The 17,181-nt window shown below is 33.5% G+C and overlaps 1 protein-coding gene across 1 annotated transcript; it reads right to left on the bottom strand.

The window, feature by feature from the left end:
* Positions 1–837: 837 nt before the first annotated feature.
* Positions 838–16,442, bottom strand: LOC110022620. Its single transcript, XM_020721669.1, has 12 exons — positions 15,702–16,442; positions 15,352–15,435; positions 11,539–12,015; positions 10,187–10,272; positions 9,579–10,099; positions 9,047–9,490; positions 8,195–8,957; positions 7,612–7,842; positions 7,408–7,532; positions 6,857–7,323; positions 2,009–2,138; positions 838–1,728 (listed from the first exon to the last, which is right to left on the bottom strand). The coding sequence occupies exons 1-12, from the start codon at positions 15,738–15,740 to the stop codon at positions 1,037–1,039; spliced, it is 4,059 nt and encodes a 1,352-aa protein (XP_020577328.1). The 5' UTR covers positions 15,741–16,442; the 3' UTR covers positions 838–1,036.
* Between the last annotated feature and the right edge of the window lie 739 nt (positions 16,443–17,181).

The raw sequence follows: 17,181 nt of genomic DNA on the forward strand, positions 1-17,181 counted from the left end.
ATATATATATATATACTTGATGAGTAATATTTCGAGCCAAAACGAGCCGAACAGGAAAGAACACATCTTTGTTTGTGTTCGGCTCATTAACTTATTGAACGAAGATAACGAGCCAGCACGAGCTGTTCACGAGCTGTTTTGGTGCAAATACATTATTTTTTTTTTAAGATAATATTTTTTTTACAATTCAAGCCCATTTCAAATAAACTAAATTTGATCTATGCCAAGCACAAAATTGGCTTAACAATAAGATCTCTCTTTTTTATTTTTATTTTATTAAAAAATACTTGTCCCGAGCTGCTCTTGACCCATTTGTGTATCTATTTGGAGCAGCTGCAACTTATTGAATAATCTGCTGATAAGCTGATTAAAAATAATTTACTAATAAATAAGTTTCAGTGGTTATTACAAAATTTTTTTTTTTTGAAAAGCCAGATCGCGGCCAGAAAACTATCAGCGCACCTAGATAGGTTCGGTGTGAAAACACTATTTTCAACATTTTAAAAACGCATAAGTTGTCAAAACTCAGTTTACCCAAACAGGTCAAATGCGTTTTCAAAACGCCAAACAATAAATTCTCAATATCTTCATGATGTCTCATACATTCCAATTACAAAAATAATTTTCAATACTATTGTTTCATCAAGACTGCCAATATATCGAATGAAAATGACATGAAAAACTGAAGTATCGAAAATATTTTTTTGTACATTAAAAAACTGCGGCCTTACCCTTATATATGTATGGATAGCCGTTACTCAAAACCCTAAAAAAACAATAACGACCAGTAAAAAAAAAAAAAAGCTAACAAAAAGTTCAAAAAAAAAAAAAAACATCTTTTTTTTTTAGGTGTAACTATGAACAGCTGAGAAGGGCCGTAAAACTATCCCTCAGAAGTCAGAGATCAGCAACAGCATGAACAAATCCTCCCAGAACTTCATTTTCAGAGAAATCTGTTGTTGGAAGGTTGCCCAGAATTCAATCGATTCAGTTCTCTGCAATATTTTAATCTGATCCCTCCTCTGATGCAGGAAACCTATAGAGATAGAGAGAGAGATGACAACCCATCATCACCATCCCCTGAAGAACCAGGCCACAACTGCTGCTTGCCGCCAACATCAGCCGGACGAAACAGCGACGAAAACGTGCAGCAATCCCTTGATTTTTTCTTCCCCCCAAGAGCTAATTCAAGATCAGGACTGCTTGATTCCAGCGCGTCGTCTTCTTTCACACGAGGAATATCTATAATGTTCTGCACAGTGCCTAGGTCTACTTGGAAAAAACACATCTCTGTGTTTGTAACAGTCAGAGGCTTTGAAGTTTCGTCGCAGAGGCTTTCGACGGGTTGCTGCTGCATCAATATGCTAGAATACAAGGGGTGAACCTTCGAGGACAACCGCAAACTTACGTTATCATTGATGATTCCACTAAGACCGTTATAACAAGTCTTCTTCTGCTCTCTCTCATCGTCCTCAACAGGGAACCAACTCGGCCTATCTCTCGGTAGTGCCATTTTGATGTTATCTGGCATTTCATCGGAAAATTGTGATGACATTCGTTCTATAGAACATGATCGTTCCCGTTTTTTGTTAGCCATCAACTCACAACGAATGAGTTCTGTATTTAAAAGGTTTCCTCTTTGATTATCATCTATGATAGCCGCAACAGATGCTGCTGCTGATGTCTCTTTCTCTCCACTGTCTCCTTCAATGTTGATGAAGTCAGCACCTGTTACTTTACATGGAGATAAATTAGCAAAATCATGAAAAGGATTGAGAATGCAAAGAGTCATTCTAGTCTCAAGAGTCTATAAATATATTAATTTAGTCCCTAGACTCTTTTAAAGAGGGTTAAAATGGCCTATATTAAAGGAGTCTGGGACCAATTTAAGACTTTTATAGGCTCTGGGATTATACTGATCATATGTAAATAGTTAGGGGATTATTTTGACACTTTACTGGAAAAGGATTGGACAGATGGATTTCAGTTATGTGAAGCATAATTTCACCTTTATTGCAATTTGGAGAAACCGAGGGTACAGATGGTTCTCTTATGAGGCTAGATTCAACATCAATGACACAAGTAAGAGCAGATGATTTTACAGCTTTTCTGTTTGTGCAATCACTGACCAATTTTTCCTGCATGTAAAAGGGTACATTCAGCTAAGAGAACTATGCACATAAATAGCTATAAACATGCTATATGCCAAATCAGGAGTACAATATATAACAGGAGTATGAGATGTCACTTTATCAACCTTGCAATCACCGGCAAAGGTGCAAAGAATATATGAAGATGATAAATGATGCAAAGAAAGATGTCATGTTATCGATTAATCTTCTAGAAACTAATAAATCAAAGTCAGCATCATCCCAACTATTTAGGGTTCTGTTTTACATTAATTTCTGCTAAGCACTACATGAGATAATATATTTTGCAAATCTTTTCGAACTTATATTTACCTTACCTTGAGTCTGCCTCTTTTACATCTTAATCCTTCGATATTTACATTATTTATCTAGCCAATGAGAGCATTTTTTATCCTTCATTGTACATGTTCAAATCAGCTAACTCGATTGTCAAATATCTCATCTTCGATGCTATTTCAAACATCCCACCTACATAACCGTTCTTAATTTATTTCTCTTACTTTTGCCATCCATCCATCTTAATATTTTTAATTCCACCACTTTAAACTTAACCACCAATGACTATTTGAACGCTCAACTCTAGAATATCGGATTAGTTGTAATTTTATAAAATTAACTTTTGAGCCTCTATACCTCCTATATACAAATTATTCTTTAATTTATACTTAGAAATTTTTTTCACATATCCATCTTAATATAATTATTTCACTAAGCTCAATTAATCATAAGTGACATTTTCAACGTTCAACACTCAAATTCATACATCATAGTTTGCTTATAAAGTTCATCTTTTAAGCATGAAATAAATCATTTATCAAATAATACTTGAGGTATTTCTCAATAGTTGATATAATTCTAATTCAATTAAAAATTATTTAATCACAACTACTAAAATTAATCAATGCTTTATCATAAGCAACTTTAATAACTTTAACAAACCTTTGGATGGAACAACCTTCGTCCCCAATGAACACTAAATCAACTCTAGTGGCACTCAATAATAATATGACTTTGCATGAAAAATAAAAGGGGAATTTATGTAAATACCACAATACCACATAATTCTTATGCACCACATAATTCTTATGCATTTACATATCTAAACATCTAAATTTTCATTTTTATATGCATAGCATTCAATCTTTAATATCACATAAAATGTTATTATTACTAGCTTTTTAAAAGTGAAATACAACTTTTCATACATAGGTTATGATATCAAAGTGATATAAATGTAAATATCAAACATTAGGTGTTAGATATGTAAATACATAACAATTCATGTGGTATGCATGTAAATCTCACTAAATAAAAATTATAAGATGATCATTTCATTATTCTCTACACATTTAAACAAATTGCCTTAACAAAAGTCACTTAATTGTGGAACTTCCTTGAAACCAAATTCTCTCTCCAAAGAGAACATAATTTTTCTAAATTTTTTTTCCATTCATATTTCCCATAATGCATTGTAATACGAATAAGTTTTATACTCTATAATTACCACAATCTAGAAAGGCTCCTTCATTGTTAAAATCGGTGTCAAAATGCATTTTTCTCCACCAATCTACATATTCTTAATATCCAAAACTTCATTTAAAGGATTTGGTAATCAAAACACAATAAGATCTTCTATAACTTTTCAAATCTCAACAACTAAGTAATATGAATCTAACGCTTTAATTTCATAAATCTTCGAGGGAGTCGATCTATAACATATCTCGTTCTTTTATTCATCATGTTTTAATAATGTCACTCAAGGCTCCCATTTAATAAGTTCTCAAAGTAGAATAATTCATCATTCCTTATATCATCAAATTTGATAATTATCTCCATTTTTATGCAAGTAACTTCATTAAAATCTTGGGGCATTTACATACATACCACCCAATTCTTATGTATTTATGTATCTAACACCAAAATTTTATTTTTTTACATTTATACCACCCAAATCTTTCATAGCACAAAAAATATCACCATTTCAACTTTAAAAAAATGAAATACATCTTTTCATGCATAGGTACGGTGACATATATATAAAAATTGAAGGTTGTGTTAAATGTGAAAATACATAAGAATTAAATGGCATGCATGTAAATCTTCCTAAAATCTTTATTTTTGGCTATTTTATATATCTCCCTCTTAGTAGCATGCCTATGATTATAAGTCATCAAAATTTGTAGCTTTACTTCTGTTCTCTACCCCTTTTTTTTTATAATAGTTATACTCCTTAATAATATTTATCTTTTGTCAATTTTTAAAAACACATCTTTTTTTCTTTAATCATTTGCAAATTATTGTCCCATTGACAAATTTCACATGGAGTTTTAACCTTTCTAGTTTATTTCCTATTTCTTTTCTCTAATTAGGGTTCCTTTCTTGCAGGAGCTATATATATGTTGCTATTTTGCTATTTCGGGGGCTTTTAACTATTGTTATTGCGCTTGGAGACATAGTATTTTATTTTATATTCTTCAGAGTGTTATATTCTTTTCTTTTGCAAATGGTGGATGTCTCTTGCTCAAGAATAAATGGTGGAGCCTCCTTGTTGTCTGTTCATCGTCGTGTTCCCTTAGCTGTTCTCAACTGGGATCTCCACTGAATGACATCTATCCCCCTCCAAACATCGTCGACCGCCGAAATTATCAATCCCTCACTATTCCACCACCACTTCCTCTCTAAATCCCTTTCCTAAACACCTTCTAGGAACTCTAGAACGATATTATTTGGTATCAGAACTCGAAAAACCCTAAATATGGAAGTAATACAATAATAAATCCTTTAACTATAATAAAGACTAAAGGTTTTTGAGAGAAGACAATTCAAAGAGGTCGCTCATAGTCATAACGGTGACTCTCCAAATCAAGAGGAAGAATGAATCCTAGCCACCCAGAAACCTCTAAGTAGAGAAGTACATGGATGAATTCGAGCAGCTTGTGTTGAAAAGTGAGCTGGTAAAGTCCTAAGGGAGCACCATAGCTCAATAACCGGAACGATTAAGATCATCTATTGGCAACATAATACAATTACAACCTTATTGGACATTGTAGGATGCCCAGACCTCAGCCCTGAAGGTGAAAAGATAACACAATAATATCAAGTCCATACCACCGTTCAAACACAGTTCCGCCATTAGATCAGTTAGCAAGAGTACAACCAGTGGAGTATCCAAGCCAACACCGTCATAAGAGAAACCCATATAGAGAGAAGAAAAGGAGGAGACTACTAATTGTCCTAAATTCATCTTAGTCAACAAGTGTTTTGTGTCACGGCTTTGGGCACATTATATCAGATTGTCCAAATAGAGAATAATCTCATTCATGGAGCAAAGAGCAATAAAAAAGATAGTCAATGACACATGAGACACTAAAGAAGATGATGATGTAAAGTAATACCAACTTACAACTGATGAGGAAGAGATGCTAATAATCCGACGGGTCATCAGACTGAGTCTGTGAGAGAAGCACCACCAAGATTAAAAATGGTTGTCCTAGATAACGAGTCCAAGAAGCTAATACCTAACACATGCCAGCCCTAGCTAAGTTAATTCCAGAATTGTCTGACTTACGACCTACTCTTTAGGTTGCGATAAATTAGGGAGATCCAGTGTGTCATAACTTCATATAGAAATGAGAAAATTTTAAGTGATTTTTGGAAAACTTTGGAATGAACTGCATACTAAGTTTCAGTTCCGTTCAACAATGTACTTACGGATAGATGGTCGGAGAAGAGTGGTAAGCCGTACTTGTAGAAATCTTTTTAGGTGTTTTGCAAGAAAGAATAATCGACAGAGGGATTTAGGTCCTTCCAGAGATGAAGGCGGAGGCTCTTCTAGTCAGGGAGAATGACGTGGAATCTCCAGACTTGGGAATTTTGTGATTCCCATATAGCAGAATCCTGTGGATTCACAAAATTTCCAATTCGGCTGATGCTGTGGAATCAAGCCAGTCGTGATAGCAAAAGTGCATAATCAATCGATTTTACCATCTTGTTACCCAATTACACATGGATTCTTATATTTTTTTAGTTTATTCCCTATTTCTTTTCTTCTAATTAGGTTTCATTTCTAGCAGGAACTTAAGAAATGTTGTTATTTTGCTGTTTAGGAGATTTGTTGCTATTGTTATTGTGTTTGGAGATGTGGTTCTTTGTTTAATGCTCTTCGAAGTGTTGTTGCTCTTCGAAGTGTTGTATCGTATTTTTTTTTTTTTTTTCTTTTTTTTTTTTGCGAATGGTGTGTTTGTATCTTGCTCGGGAATAGGTGCTGGGACATTGTTTTTTTGGAGTTTTTTTGTTGTTTTCAGGTGAGACCGCCACCGAACGACATCTATCCCCTCTAAACATAGCCGAGCACATATTTTCATTCTCTTGCTATTCCAAATCCCCTTCCTAACACCCTTTAGGAGCCCTAGAATGATATCAATAAGTTGCAAGAAAGTCTCAAATCCTCATCCTTCATAACTAAATCTGTTACTCTGCCAAGTACATAAGCCCGCTATCCTCTTTTCATATTCGTCTTACCCTCCACAAAAAAATAAGGTAGCGAAGATGACCCAAAATCCACTTAAGCCTATCCTATGCACCTGAAAGTTCAGGCGTTGATGATCTAAATTTTAGTTTGCATGATCTATAATGATAAAAATAGGCCAAAATAAGATGCAATTATTGGATGCAGTTTTACAAATTCAGTATCAGCTGAAAATTACCTGACAAACACCATCATTTTTCTCTGAAGAGCATGACTTGGTTGTAATCATTTGAAACCTGCCGTTAGGAGCATCAATAATGATTCCCAATGGCTTAGCTTTAGTCCCATTTGAACTGCTAACACAACATAAAGGCTGCTCTTCAGTTACTTTAGGAACAGCAGGCACAATATTCAACATCTTCTGAACTGGAGAAACTTCCAACGCCTTCCGTATTTTATCCTCAATTTCCAAAGAAATAGGAGGCAAATCCACACCACTAGTAGACTCCCCTTGCACCAAATCAGATAATTTCTTTAGTTTCAAATTGGTTTCTAAGCTTTTGGCCTTAGAAACAACATCAGCAATGGAAGGCAAAGAAAATTTTTGTTCAGATGACAAAGACGTCTTCTGCTCATCCATGACAGGCAAGTAATATCTCCTCTTGCCTCTAAACATGCCCCAGAGGTAACGCATACTGTTCCAACCTGAAATAATAACGCGTTTATTCAATATTTTTCCGAAAATTTAAAATTATACCAAATATGCATGCACCATCATTTATTACTTACGCTGGGACTTCATTGGCAACTTATTTGAAGTGAAAATAAGAAGTTCAGCTCCCCCAATATTTCCTCTGAGTGCCAAATCATTTCTGTGCATCTTATCCATTAGTTTCCTATAGCTCTTGTCATAACTGAACCAATCAACATCAGATGCTATTAATCACATAAAAGTTCAACAAAAAAAATGAAGAAAATTTTCCATGAACGAACCTCTCAGTATCTTTCGCGAAGAAAAACAAAGCGATATTTTCATCTTGAGGACCAGATCGTAAAAGCTGTAATGGCCAAGAGCTAATGTGAGAAACCTCATCTAACTGGACATTGCCAGGCATCTTGGTTGCTAATTTAAACACTCTATAAGAAGCACAAGTTGATAGGTGAGCTTGAATCCCAAAGAACATGTTGGAATGGCTTCCATTTCCAATGACATTAAAATTACCTCTGAAAGTTCAGAAAAAAATGACAGAATTACATATGGGGCCAGTAGAATATTTTAAATCCATTAAAAACAAAACAAATTTACATATATACCACACAATTCTTATGCATTTACATATCAAATCCCAAATTTTGATATTTACACTAATAAAACCTTGGGTTCATAAACATATGCATGAAAAGGTGCATTTCACTTTTAAAAAGGTTGTGATAGCGGTATTTTTTATGTAATGAGTGGTGTGCATGTGAATATGAATGTTTAGGAGTTAGATATGTAAATACATAAGAATTGTGTGGTATGTATGTAAATGCCCCTAAAAAAAAATAAAAATCTAACAGAATAAACATATCATACTGCCAAATGCATTCAAGTTTTGGAACTGCTGATCCACTCAATGAATCAGCTAGATGAGTCGCCTCGCCTCGCAAGGTCTCTCCAAAAGACTTCACATTCAACTCAGAAATGTTCGTAGCGTCCCTCATGCCATTAGCTTCATCAGATCCCTCAACAGGAAGAACAGCGAGTTGCGCTGAACCTACAAAAGACAACATTTTCGTAGAAACATCGACTGAATCCTCTGAGCCAACTTTACCAGTGTTTTTTTCTACAACCAAATGTTTCGGAGCTGCTTCACAAATCATATCTACACCAACTGCTGGATGCTCCTCCAGCGCATCAGTTTTTTCGCTCTTTAACACTCCACTCCTCGACAAAGCCGCATTTACAACCCTTCTCCATTTATTACCCTTCTTCTCCACCTCCCTTGAATTCTGTTCAGCTGAAGTCCTATGACCAGATCCTCCTTGTTCATCATGAGTCGTACGCCCTGTTCCGTTGCCTCTTTGAGAGTGAAAGGTTTTGTTACCTGCCCGGGAAGAAAGTCTTGAACTAAAATAAATGCTAGAATCGCTCATTCTACTGTCTTTGTCGCTAGACTGTAAGAGTTGATCAGCGCTACAATGTGATACAATTCCAACCTTTCTATATGAATTATCTATGACACTGAAACTCCTCCGAATAGCTTCTTTGGCGACTTTAAACCTGTTAAGATTGTCATCATCGTAAGATTTTGTAGTCTTAGATGAATATGAAACCTGTTTCTTCATTTCATTGCAACCTGAAAGAAGAAGGACATGAGTTAGCTACCTAAAACAAAACCTTATTAGATAGACTAACCAAGGCAAACTTGATGTCTAACCAAGTTACCTGCATTTACTCCTTCACTTAAGCCACAAACACTCTTCTCAGATAGATTATTCGTAATTCCATCATTCTGCAGGAACTTCACATCAACCTTAGGAGAATAATTGGTGGTAATAGCTGCAGGTGGCCTGACAACTGAGTTTCCCTTTGCAGAAAAATTGTTCTTTTCTACTCTATTTCGATCTTTTACCTCTTTCAGAGCTCTTAAATCTTCATTACGAGATGGCTTAAGCAATGTATTTTTACTCACTAACTCAGTATTGAAGCATTCTGAGTTTCTATTTTTAAATAAAGTCTTGGTTGATGCATTGAATGAACCTTCTTTCCTTAATTCATTAGTTATAAGCTCCCTTGTGAATCTTTGCTTAGGAGGCGCATTTTCAACTTGTGCTTTGACTTTTGAATTAGTGTTTGAATTATTAAAGGAAAACGATCTTGATATTTTCCCTGCATGAAAATAACCAGTTAAGATTGAATAGCGTTTTAGTTAGAATCTAAACGAATTAAATGAGAAAAGAATTTGATGCAAGCCTACCACGAGGAGAATAAAGAGGTGGCAGCCCTTTAAATGAACTGGATCTTAGACGGGTTTTTGAAAGAGAAGTCCCATAACCTTTCGCAAGCAGAGATTCCAATGATGGTTCCATTCTAACCGTCTTCAACTTCCCCACACCTTGACTTTTTGATGAAATTTGATGAGACAAAACGGGTTTAGGGTTTAGGCTGGCTGTTTCTATAGAAGCGCCACTTAGTTCGGAAGCTTTTCCTTGCTCCAAAGGGTCAACCGGCCTCATAATAGAAACAAGGGGACAGTGCATCTCCTTTGCTGAACCTCGGGAATCCAACTCAGTTGGCCTCGCATCCAATTTGTGTATTTTTCTGGGGATTGAAGTGCTCGTCGAGTTTTGATTGATATCATTTAAACACTCTAGTTTTAATCTTCCATCGACTCCCTCACATTCATTCGCATTTGAACACTCCGTTTCCTTGATTTTGCATTCTTCACACAGCCACTCACCCTCAGGAACTCTATCGAGCATTTCTCGCATGCAGTATCTATGCAAAGAGGGAAGAAGTAATTGGAAAAAAAAAATGGAAAATAAGGTTGCAATTTGCAAAGAATTTAAGGTTTTATGAGCTCACGTGTGCTCTGCACCATCACTACACTTGCTGCATATAGCAAGATGATCCTCCCTTCCAGCATCTCCACAAATATCACACACTTTTACCTGTAAATTGTTGCATACAGATGTAACAAATACCACAAAATCAAAACGGAGTATGCAAAACTTAAAACACAGCTATGTATGATGCCCAGCAGAGAGTTAACAAAAGATTGAAGGGAATTTTACATACCTAGCACACAATTCTTATATACCACTCAAATCTCTAGTATGACGTAAAAAATGCCACCATTTTAACTTTTATAAACGTGAAACACACCTTTCCATTCATAAGTAAGATGGTATGTATGTAAAAATTGAAGTTTAGGTTTTAGATATGTAAATACATAGGAATTGAGAGTATTTATGTAAATCTTCCAAGATTATATTTATATCATCTCTGCCAGGAAATATATATATATGAATGCAATACAGTTCTTCTATGTGGAAAGGGACATTTCGACCGATTTTTATTTTAGTTTATTTTCTAATCATACAACATCGGTTATGCAAAAGTAAACCATCAATGATAAATTTATAAAAAAGTAAATAATGTCAAGTATTGTAAAATTTCAAGGTAGTATGATCATGCATCAAATTAAAAAAAATAACACCCTAGAAAAAAAATCTAGATATGAGATAAATAATTTATCAATTTCATTTTGTAGTACACAAATCAAATAAAAAAATTTGAAGTCTGTATAAAAAGAGATCTAGATCACTTTTGATGGAATTGATCTCAACAAATTTTACATAGAACAAGTTTTTTTTAGTGAGAGGCAGCACGAGCTATCAAGTTCTACATCAAGTTTAATCAACAATTAAATCTTCATAAGTGATCAAACTAGATAATCAAATTCTTCTTAGGCTGATGTTAATCTGAAGGTAGTTAAATTGATCTTGAGCAATAAGGATATTCTGAAGGATCAATCTGCATCAGTATCATGCAACAAACAAAACTTAAACCATTGAGACTCTATACATCTTACACTATTAATAATGAAACTGGTTTGATGTGAGAAACTAGATTAGTATGATAGAGTATACAAATAGAGCATGAGAAATAGAAGAGTTAACAATTTTTTGCCCTTCATCAAAATTCCTTGAGCAAATCAGTCGCTCTTTCCTGATGATTGACAAAAATGGACCGAAAAACGCTATAAACTCAAAATAAGTTCAAAGTTGAATTTGTGGATTCTAATTTATGGTCAAATTTTCATTTTATTATAATTTATTCAACATTGAGACAATATGGGATGGAAAACGTCATATAATCCATCAAAATTCAATGTTTTAATAAAAAAAAAATCATGTAAACGTCAAGGTACTCACATCATCCAATGCAACATCTGATTCATAGTTTTCCCCCACAGCAGCAGCTTGAAATTGAATGAGCTGTTCCTCACTTTTGACTGCATCCAATACAGCATCACCTCTTTCAAGAAGATCATTTGCACAACATTCTTCAGAACAATTATCAGATGGTTTTGTACACTCTGTGCCCAAACTTGTATCTTGGCACAAACCATTAATCTTTGGGGTGCCAGATAAAAATCCAATTTCTGTTCCACCTGTAGAAACTTCTTCTTTTGGAGCGGAACAAGCTTTGTTCTCAGGAGAGTTTCCGCCAGTTAATGATGCCAACGAACAGTCAAGATTATCTATTTCTACACATCTGATTTTTGCATCCACACTATTAACAGAATAACTATCAGCTTCTGTCCTAATAGCAGCTGGAGATACAGTGCATGTTCCAGATTCAATAGGCATTGCAGTATGGTCTTTTGAAAACATAAATTTCTTCTCATCCTGGAAAGCACCCAAATATGAGAGAGAATAATAATGGAAGTAAAATATTGAATATAAACAGCAATTGCAAGAAAAAAGCCATAACACAGTATTACACTTCAACCCAAATGAAAGAGCGGAAACTATGAATAGTTTTAAAGTACATTACATGCTTAAACTAATATATATGGATTTATTCTGTGCTATACTTATAACTCCTGTCCTAATTAGAAAGAATGGTGTAATTTAACTTTGATAAGAGCAACAAAAGAAGCACATTTGTAGATCCCCACGAATCAAATTTATAAGTAACTACAAAAGAGAGAAGGAACTATTTGATTACAAAATGTGTCTTTTATGGCATAAAAGTCATAAATTCAAGTCACTTAGGGGTCGCCAACAGGAACCACTTTTATTTTTTATTTTCAATTTTTTGTTCTTATTTTGCTGTTTTCATGTTTTGATTTGAAGCAACATGTTTGGTGAGTTAAAATAAAATAAATTTGTTTTTGAAAGCACTCAAAAATATCTAAAAATAGCTTTGAGTGTATTAAAAAACATGTTATTTGTTTTTATAAAAAAAATAGAAACATATTAAAAGCACATCAAACAAATACATTTTGAAAAACAATAGGAAAAATAACAAAAGAAACAAAAAATAAAATTGATCCCAAACAAGCCCATAAAATTTAAGTTTTTATACATCAAGAGTCCACTTGACTTTCGTGAGCTTTAAATAGAAAAACATGATGAAAAAAAAGGAATAATGGTGATTTTGGATTAATATCTACTTCTAATTACATAAGCCTAATAACTCATATACGACTCATTGGCATTTGATGACACTAAATCCTATGTGTTGTGATCTAATAATTTGTTAAATATTTTCTCTTAGGTCATTAAAGTATGAAGATGGTGTTCAATGAACTAGCATGACGCACTTTATACTTGGAGGAGAACACAACAGGTTGAATAAAAATTGACTAAGTGCAAGATCACGGTTCCAAAGTTTAGTAGTCTAGTGAGTATGTTTTAGATATTATTCAATGTAAATTTACTGAGTTAGATTTACTAAGAATTTATAGAGGAAGAACACAAAATTAAAAGTAATAGAGATTTTACTTATAAATATACAAAATCTATTTTGAAATATTGTAAAAATTATATATATATTTTACAATAATTTTTAGAAATTTATTTGACTTAATTTTCTAATTATTTAACTGATTCTCTAAGCACTAATTATGCAAATTTCATTTATTATGTTGTTCGAGTAAAGTGCTAAAATAGTCCTCTGACTATTTACATGGGACCATTTTAGTCCGAGTTTATAAATGTGCTAAATTAATCCCAAAGCAGTTTTAATGGGGGCTAAAATATTCCATATTGAAAACTACTTTAACCAATATTAAAAAAAAATCAGGGAATAAATTGACATTTCTATAAACTCCGACCCCCTAAAAAGAGTCAGGGACTATTTTGAAATTTTTATCTATTTTGTTTTTAGTGATCATGTGCATAAATTTTGCATATTTGTAACATTGATCACTTATGTGTTTGTTAAATTTAATTGGTTCTAAATTTCCCATCCTACGAGATAAAATTACTCACTATGCATAAATATATTAATTATATTAATATTTAATTAATTAAAAAAATGAGAATTATGCTAATTTGATCAACATTCTTTTATTAAGTTTATTCATTTTGGCAAGTTTAATTGATCTCATAAGTTTTAGTTATTACAACAAATTTCTTTAATTAGGATAATTATATATTAAATACTAATGACAATTATTTATAAAATTATGCTATACGTAAAAAACTTTTAACTTAATTCCTATTCCATTTGATTTAATGAATTATTTACATATAATTTTATGTATAATTCCATATATTTTGGTGTTATATTGATTATTAATAAACAAAAAGCCAACACTAAATAAACCATAGCAAAACACTCTGATAGCAGTTGATCAAAGCCTTCAATATTGTATGCCCGACAAAGATAGTAATGGAAAATTTTACTGAACATTTGTGACTTGTACAGCCTATCTATAATGGATGCAGTGAGATGATACTTCAATAGATTAAGAAAGTTTTGAGAGCATTATCTTAAAACCATTTCGAGATAAATTTTCATGAAGATCTAAGAGTTCATCAATATCAACATCCTTTAAAGCACCCTTTTAGACTTGACTATTCTTCAAAATACATAGATAGTTTTATGATAATTTTTTTTTGTATATTTTTTGTTTGTTTTTTACAAGTTGTGTATATTTTATTTGGTATTGGCTTTATTCACAACAAAATTCAGAAGAATTTTCGAAAAGAAATCTAAATTTTGTGTTTAGAAATTTGTGTTTGTCTCACCAATTAGAAAAGGTGTGGTGGTTGTAGGGAGAAAAGGGTGCTTATGCGTAGATATAGAACAAAGTCTGGTGTGAAACTTGCTATATAAATTAGTTCAACTTTCTTGTAATTTTGCTCAATCGTATTCTTGAATGGCATATCATGATTCATATGTTGGAATGCTTTCTTGCTAGTCTAGTCAAATCATTTAATCCGTAATCACATTTTTATTATATCATAAGATCTATTTGTGTGTAGAACAACTATGTGTTTAACTACAGGTGTTAGTGATTTTATTATCTTAAATTGTGTAGTGGAGTTGTTTACTCATATTGAACTTGTAAGTTTGAATACTCACTCATTTGCTTTATCATGTAATCTATACCAATAATCAATTATGTGGTGACCTACTTACAGGTTTTCCTACTTAATTACAAGTTTGTATTAATTATGAAAGTCACAATGATCTTGTGGTTGAGAACCGTGCCCTCCAACCAAAAGATCCTCTGAGTTCAAAGCCTTCCATATGTTGTGTGTGTGCATTTAGGTGTGTGTGTGAGAAAAAAAAGTTTGCGTTAACCGTAAGTGTAATATTATATATATATATATATATATATATACATTTGTTTACATCTGGTATATATTGTACCTATACACTTATACACATTTGTATATGCTTAATGGAATTCCAGTTTTTAAAAAATTTAGCCATCATTTATTACTATAATTGATAGTTAATTGCTTCATAAAAAAAATATAACAATTGGCTGCCTTTGAGCTGAGAGGAGCAACCCAATAGCAGTGTAGATATCTTAGATGTCCTGCTAAAGGAAAATAATAATTGCAGGTTGAAGTTGGAGATGTCAAGAAATATTGTTTCAGTAAAAATATATTCTTTATGTGCAATTTGTCCAACATTAAACATCCAAACATTGAAAAATAAAACCTTACAAGAAAAATATCTACAAGAAGGTATCTGTTTTTATCAAAGGGTAACGCACTTACAGAATCAGTCCCCTGAAGATTCATCAGGTCCAAATCATCCACAGGTCCTTGGATGCGACAGCTGCCCTTCAGAACAGGTGTAATCTGAAAATACAGAATAAGCTAGTTTGTGTCAGCTAGCGAAACAATGGATCCCGAAACCAAAGCCGTAAAAATTTAAAAAAAAAAGAAAAAAGAACAAAAGCAGAGCAGTATCTTAGTGCTACAGAGCCTTATGGGTTTCAGGTACTATAGGCCTAGTTGCAGATTAACTAGTTTGCGAAAATAGCAAACAAAAAATTAATAAAAGCATTTAAAAAAAATCACAGCACTGCCCTACACAAATACAAATTGCAATTCAAAATAATTACCTCCTCACACCCTAGAAAATCCCTGCTTCCAGACCTCATTTAACCGTGTCAATTCGTTTACTCGGAAACACCAGTAAAGAAAAATGAAAATGAAGGAAAACAAATAAGAAAAAGAAGAAGAAGAAGAAGCACTCCGACCCTCTCGCTACATCTAACAGTCTATGTCACGTCCATCAGTAACGCAAAGCCATTCTAGAGTGACGGAAGAAAAAGGGAGTAAAACAAACAGATAGCCTAATAAATTTAACTATTCATGCGTGGAGAAGAGACGTAACCCTAACCCGATGAAACAAACGCGACAACTTTACATGCCTCCAGTTCCACAATTCTCTCTGTGCAATCGTACAACTCCTTCAAAGTCCGCTCAGTACGCTTCCTCATAACTCAGCACACGTAGCGGTTGCCTTCGATCGGAACAAGGCCTGACCAGCCTCAACCACATCCCCTCAATTCAAACTAGACTTTTCCAAGTCAATACATGAACCCAAATCCGATGGAGAGAAAACAGATAAAAAAGGAGATGAAGAGAAAAAAAAAAGCTAAAAGAAGATAACAAAACAAATGCCGGAAAGCTGAGAAGGGCTTCCAGCATAAGAAATATTCAGACGGATCTTAATGTGGGAGACGATTCATCGAGGAGAATGGGGAGCTTCTTCGGGAATCAATCCATGGCGGAAACATGAGTCCATCGAATTGGGGATTTTCTTCACAAAAAGCATAATACTACCAACGACAGAAATACAAGCATTAATAAAAGAAAATCCACAGCGTATCTCCGCTTTCTAGTATTTATAGGTTCTACCGGGGTACTAGCGGCTCGGGCCATTAATAATTTCTATATCTGCCCTCGGGCCACCGGAGCAACCTTCTCCCTGTCCACACACATTTCTCATGTATCTCAACAAAATCTGTGGTTTTACACGAATCTCAAGATTATTAGCACAGATCTTGAAATATTTTTTAGCAAAAAAATATTTAAAATTTAATTAATAATCATTCCAAATTCCAATTTCAACAAGAATAAGTCAAAGTGACTGGCTTGACGAGATGAACACAATGACACTAAAATTGATCTAATTATTAAATCACATTTGAAAGTTTTTAGTGTTTAATTGGAATGTTATATGAATTATAAATTTGACTAGTTTTACAGTCAAATTATGCATCTTAATGAAACGAATCTATCCAGCCAAAAATCACTCAATATTCACATCTTTAAGGCACCTAAATATCAACAAAATATCGTTTGATTAGTAGAATCTCTCGGGAAAATGCAATGGAATGACTCAAATTTCTTCCTTTTCGGCAAATAATTTGCTCACATGCTCTATAAATAAAGTCATACCCTTTTATGTAAAAAGACCCAGACATTGATCCAAAAAAAAATCTGAGTTTAAAGCTGGTTCATCTTGGAAGGGGCGAATTCTTTATAGAGTCATACCCCATTATATTGTCTTTTTTTTTTTTTTTTTTTTTTTTT

Source organism: Phalaenopsis equestris, unplaced genomic scaffold (assembly GCF_001263595.1).
Source record: "Phalaenopsis equestris unplaced genomic scaffold, ASM126359v1 Scaffold000002, whole genome shotgun sequence".
Taxonomy (NCBI): Eukaryota; Viridiplantae; Streptophyta; class Magnoliopsida; order Asparagales; family Orchidaceae; genus Phalaenopsis; species Phalaenopsis equestris.

Excerpts from the sequence above, each read along its gene's own strand:
- LOC110022620 (XM_020721669.1), bottom strand. The coding sequence starts at position 15,740 with ATGAGGTCTGGAAGCAGGGATTTTCTAGGGTGTGAGGAG. Across the intron at positions 12,016-15,351 it reads ATCTTCAGGGGACTGATTCT|GATGAGAAGAAATTTATGTT; the intron begins GTAAGTGCGTTA and ends GGTGCTTTCCAG. Across the intron at positions 1,729-2,008 it reads TTCTCCAAATTGCAATAAAG|GTGCTGACTTCATCAACATT; the intron begins GTGAAATTATGC and ends GTAAAGTAACAG.